This window comes from Thunnus albacares, chromosome 3, assembly GCF_914725855.1.
Source record: "Thunnus albacares chromosome 3, fThuAlb1.1, whole genome shotgun sequence".
Classification (NCBI taxonomy): domain Eukaryota; kingdom Metazoa; phylum Chordata; class Actinopteri; order Scombriformes; family Scombridae; genus Thunnus; species Thunnus albacares.
The window spans coordinates 6977967-6983966 of record NC_058108.1 but is presented as its reverse complement, the minus strand read 5'-3'; the positions used below and the strand labels follow the sequence as shown (position 1 = coordinate 6983966).

The 6000-nt window shown below is 37.7% G+C and overlaps 1 protein-coding gene across 1 annotated transcript in view; it reads left to right on the top strand.

The window, feature by feature from the left end:
• The first annotated feature begins 2985 nt into the window (after positions 1 to 2985).
• Positions 2986 to 6000, top strand: part of LOC122978937 (complement C3-like) — a 42872-nt gene continuing 39857 nt past the window's right edge. The window contains exons 1-5 of the mRNA XM_044346032.1: positions 2986 to 3512; positions 4280 to 4472; positions 4673 to 4835; positions 5418 to 5512; positions 5902 to 5990. Coding sequence (XP_044201967.1) covers positions 3436 to 3512; positions 4280 to 4472; positions 4673 to 4835; positions 5418 to 5512; positions 5902 to 5990 — 617 coding nt within the window. The 5' untranslated portion in view covers positions 2986 to 3435. The remainder of the gene's footprint in view (positions 3513 to 4279; positions 4473 to 4672; positions 4836 to 5417; positions 5513 to 5901; positions 5991 to 6000) is intronic.

The window sequence follows — 6000 nt, the reverse complement described above, 5'->3', positions numbered from 1 at the left end:
GTGGTGTGGGGGGAGGGCGGTTGATTATCCACAGAGAGCGTGCATACGGACGACAGTCTGTACTGCACATTGTCTGATTTTCGATCGTCAAACAACTTACTTTCTTACTCATGGTGGCACAAACACAGCAGTTCCAAGTGGGACACTCTAGCGTGGTGAGCACAACTAAACAGACAGCAAACTTCAAATAGTCCTCGAAGTATAGCACACAAACAAACTCTGTAGTCCATCAATTCACAACAAACAATAATAACTGAAGCTGAAATTAACACACTTTCATAACCTGTCTCTGCCCAGACTTAAGCCTCTTACTTGTGTTGCTTAAGGAAGCAAGTAGATGAGGGTGTGTTTCAGTCCGTCTTTGGGACCGGCTCGGTTCCTCGGCTCAGATGCTGTCCTCACGCTCTGTCGGCAGGTCTCACAGTAAGCTGATCCTTGGCAGCATGGTGGAGAAAACAGTGGAGTCGACTTAGCTGAAGAAGAATGAGGCAGAGAAGTTATTCGCGTCTTCATGAAAAAATCCTTTTCAGAACACAGAACCTCTCCTCTCTGGGCAGCCAGGTCTGTCTGTGCCAGCCTACGTCCACTGCCGGGTTGTGCACACTCAGTCTGTACTTAATCAGTGTTCTCCTCAGTTTTGTATCAGACACTGTGGTCAGGTAAATTGCCACAGTGTACTGTCTGTTTAGAGCTACATATGTTTCCATTTTGTTAGTTAATCTCTGTATTTTTTCTTTCATCATAATTTGGTTTGGTCTAACTCTCTCTCTCTCTCTCTCTCTCTCACACACACACACACACACACACACACACACACACACACACACACACACAAAACTGCACTGCATCTATTAGTTCAGATTCAAATATTTTATTTTCTATTATATATATGTTCTATATATTTTTGTGACTTTTGTATTAACACTAAGCCACAGAGCTCACTACAGAGAGTATGTGGATTGCTACTGTTTGCCTTGACAAACACAAATATCAGTCACTCTGAGATCACAGTGACTTAGGTTTAATAATTAGAGAGAAAAGGCCTTGTGCTGTGTGTCAGCTGAGGACAGTCTGCTTTCTGGCCTGGCCTACTTTTATTATTACTTATCAGACAAAGACATACTATGACCGCTCTATGCTGACTCAAGTCTTATCAGAAGTGAAAAAGAAAGTCACAACAAAGAGTAAAGAGCAGAGACTTAATGTCCATTTTTATCTGTGAGTTAAACAGAGGAGTCTCTTTTTTTAGTAGATTCTTCATGTCAGTGATAGAAAGAGTATTAATGTACTGTTAGATGTAATAGTTTAAAGCAAATGTATCAGAGATCAAATACAGTCCATTTAACTGGAAATCACCCCTTTAAAGTGCAAAACAAAATGCATAAGGCAGACGACTGTCCTGAACTTTGCCACTTTCATTTTCTTATGGATAGTCCACAAAATAGGCACTCTATATGATTTCTTGAGGAACAATGAACTGCAGTAAAAGTTAAATACTGAATTAAAAAACAATGACAAATGTATAGTAATGTTTACAACAATACTGTGAGCTCTTTCTTGTTGAGATTCAGATGAAAAGATCAATACCACTTCACTTAGCTTAACATAAAGACAGGAAATGGGAAAACAGCTGGTTCTGTCCAGAGGTAACCAGATCTGTCAATTAGAACCTCTGAAGCTCACTGATAAATGTTACATCTGGTTTGTTTGATCCCAACAAAAACCAAAATGCAAAAACCCCACATGGTTTTATGGGGGGTTGAATGTGTATATGTTTCTTGGCCATGCACAGTCACTTCCTGGAGTCTTGACATCACTGTAATGTTGGCAGACAGAGCTAGGTTACCCAGTCTTTATGCTAAGCTAAGCTAACTGTCTTGTGGCTGCAATATTTAGGGTACAGGCATAACACTGTTATTGATCTTCTCATCTTACTCTCTGCAAGAAAGTGGAATCTCGTATTTCCCAAATATCAAACAAATCCTTTAAGATAAGTCATGTTAATGAAATTTTGATTTGAGTCTTCTGTACTCCAGCTCAAAATACTAACTACACTAATCAGACTGTGTGCTGGAGGTCCTGCAGAGGCGCTGTGGCAAGTCACCTTCACATTTTCTGGAACTGTTCACAACGTTCTGGAGGCAGTTTTTAAGATGAAAGTTAATTTTGATTTTAAAATAATGTATCATGGTGATCTAGAAGAGTTTTCCCGTGCAAAGTGAGATAAACACTTGTTGAGAGTGCTGTTAGTGGCATGCAAAAATGCTTTGACCAGAAAATGGCTTAAGGACATAAGATCCATAAATCCAAACCAGAATGAATGGATTGACCTAGTTTACAATTTACATTATATACTGTGGAGAGAATCACATTTAAAGAATTAATATGGGTTGATATATATATAGTGGATGGAGGGGTCTAGTTGGCACTTTTTGCTCCTATGTACGTATGTACTATGTGTTCATATGTGTTCTTCAAAAAAGACATGTTAATAAAAAAAAAATGTCTCAAGTCCAATTTTCTGACAAAATATGTTTTGTTGCAATCAATAGAGATGAAAGAGTTGTAATATATGAAATTCATGGATAAAATACCTGAGAGATATATCTGTTTTTGGCAAATCCAGCAAATTAAATACCTGACAAGTCAACATGAAAGAAAAACCCAGAATTTACATGAAGCAGTCCCGCTCATTAATTTACCACATTGCCCTCATTGACTTTATACAACCAACCAAATTAAAGGGGTAGATGCCTTTGTATAAACAGGCAAAATCTCTGATGGTTGACATATTTGTATATACAACATGCAAATCATTAAGTCCACTGAGTGATAGTATTATCTAAATTATTTAAAAATATATTATCATATAATTCAAGAAAGAAATAAACATTAAAATGATAGATCACAATTATTTGAATCAGATTGTCATTGGAGAAAATTCCTTGGTGCTGCAACTCAAAAAGCCCTGCCAGATAGACTTTTACCTCAACAGTTGTCTGTGTGTTTGTGCATGTTCAATATGTTTATGTGGAAATATACTTATTCAGCAGGTTGAGAATAACCATAGGTGACTACATTTTACAAGCAAGAAAAAAACAAGGGAATCATGTCAGAAAATGTACATCAGAAATGTGAAATTGCTGTTTTTATTTAATTCTGCAAAGGACTGTTTACTCAACAGTGTTCAGAAGTTAGTCAAGCATGTAAACTCTCATTGATTTTTTCTGTTTACCCTTCAATGTTTATCAGAACTGAACCGTTTCTCAACTGTTGCTGGGAAATCATGTGTGTTTGTGTTTACACATGTGTACAGAAACCTTTGAGAAGGGGACGGATGAGACAGTAGTGAAGACAGGAAGAGTTGTGGGGGGATAAAAGAAGAGTGCTGCAGCTAGAGTCTTCATTGACAGCAGATCAGGATCGGGTAGGAGGATGTGTAGAACTCCACTGTGGCTGCTGGCCTCTCTGGCCTTTGCCTCCCTGTCTTCTCTGGCTGATGGAGCTCCATTGTAAGTAGACCTGGCTTACCTTCATACACTCTTCCTGAGATTTGATTAACACAGAGAATACATAAAAATACAAAATATACAGTTTGTTTACTCAGCTTCCTGATATTCAAATTGTTGTGGTGAAACTGTAAGGAGCACAACAACAAGATCAGTGGTTCTCTACATTTATAATTTATTTAAAAAGTGTATGGATACGAAGGACATATTGCATGAGTATTGGTTTAACACAGTTCTAATTTCACTTGTGTCTTACAAAAAACAGTGGACCAGTTTACAGTTTCATAAGTCAACGCATTACACCAGACACAGCAAACAGCTTTATTGATCCAGTGCTAGATTTTAGTTAAGATAATAAATAGATTACTCATTGTGTGTGAAGTCCATGCTAGATCAGATGATCCTCAGGCTGCAAAGCAGTGGTTCCAAATTAAACCTGAGGGGTGGTCATAAGACAGAAATAAGAAATGGAAAATGTGAAAACATTGTGAACTGGACATTTATACCTCTTTAGGTCTGTAAAAGTCCTTTAAATGAAATAAATATTGTAAGAAAATGTCCACACTAAGGCATTAACATGTGGCACAGGGTTACAGCAGTAAATCTTGTGTTTAAATAGTGACAAACCTCATTGTCATTAGCATGTGTGTGGGGGTTATAGTGCCTTACAATTAAAAAGACCATGTTTGTCAGTAAGTCAGTGCATCCTGAGCAGCAGTGTGATTCAGTGCAGTGATACTGTCTCTCTCTCTGTCCCCACTGCTCTGCAGACAAGTGATGGCTGCCCCCAACTTGTTGCGGGTAGGAACAGCAGAAAACATCTTTGTGGGGTGTCAAGATTGCACCGGAGATGACATCAGGGTCGAAATCAAAGTGATGACCTTTCCAACCAAAAGCGATCTGACAACCACATCTGTGACCCTTAATGAAACAAATGGCTTCCAGAGTTTCGGACAAATTACGGTAAAATAAATACTGAATGTACTGTATACTGTATGTTACTCTTACACAATACTTGACTTTTTGTATTTGGCCTGCATTCATCACCTAATTTGTAGAAATATTTTTTTCTATCAAGACCATAAACAATAGATTTAGCATCTATAAATGCTCATGACATATCGATTCTGCTCCTCATATAATGTTTATGTCTCTGGTTTCAGATCCCTGTTGGGACCTTCAGTAAGGATCCTAACATGAAGCAGTATGTGTACCTGCAAGCTCAATTCCCTGACCATCTGCTGGAGAAAATCGTCTTAGTCTCCTTCCAGTCTGGCTACATCTTCATCCAGACCGACAAGACCCTCTACACCCCCAACAGCGAAGGTAAGTTTGCATCACTGCTGAGAAATACAACGTCTACCCTTGTGAAAATATCTGTTGGTATGCTAAGGTATCTCCCTAGAAAATATATCACCCAATCTATGTCAGAAGGTAAAATGTATTAAGCTGCTGCAAAATTGAACAATTAGCATTATTAACTACTTCTTTAGTGTTCATAAAGGACATTTTGAAAGCATTTATTCTTTACTGGTGTTGATAATGTACAATATCGATATCAAAAATCAAGGATAGACTTTTAAAGATGAACTATCATTTTTAAGGAGGTCTTTAAAGCAAGAGATAAATACACATTAACAAACAATGAAAAAAGAAAAAAACACATGAAAAATATTTAATAAATAGAGAATACAAACACCTGCCAGAAAGCAAACGCTCCCCCTCATACTCCCTTCCTAAAAATCCTCATCATATCTGAGAGCATCACAGTTTGACGAGCACATCTCTCATTTTTCAAGAGTGACTGCATGATAAACTACAATAAAATGAACTCTTCTTTTCACATAAGTGGAATAATAAAATGAAAACTCAAAATAGATACACCATGACCTCTTCTCTGTCTCTCAGTTCATTACAGGATGTTTGCAGTGACACCCCGTATGGAGCCAGTAGAGAGAGATGACGCAACTCAATCTCCTCCCTCTATTGATATTGAGATTGTGGTAATGTATTTTATCTTTGATTAGCACAGAATTCAATGAAATATTGTAATGAGCTGTCACTGTTCAACTGTAGGTGAGATCATTTTACCTTCCACTTTGTCTCTGTATGCTTCTTAAACACCTGAATGACCTTTGTATTCCTTTGTTTCATCTCTTCTGACACACGTCCCACCCATAAAAATAAATGTCTCCCTCTAGTGGTTGTGTTGCAGCCTCTCCCTGAGAGGTAGACAAAAAAAAAATTAAGAAATGTTTAAGACAGTGTCTAAAGACTGATCAGGCTTATGGACAGTAAACAAAGGACTTGTTGAAAATATAGAATGATTTCAATAAATGTGTAAACTGACAAGGCTCATTTTTAATGATTGTTCAATTTTGCATATTTTTAGACCCCTGACGGCGTCATTATGCCACTTCATTCATTCTCTCTGAAATCAGGCATCCACTCTGGACATTACAAACTGGGTGAAATTGTCAGGTGTGTATTT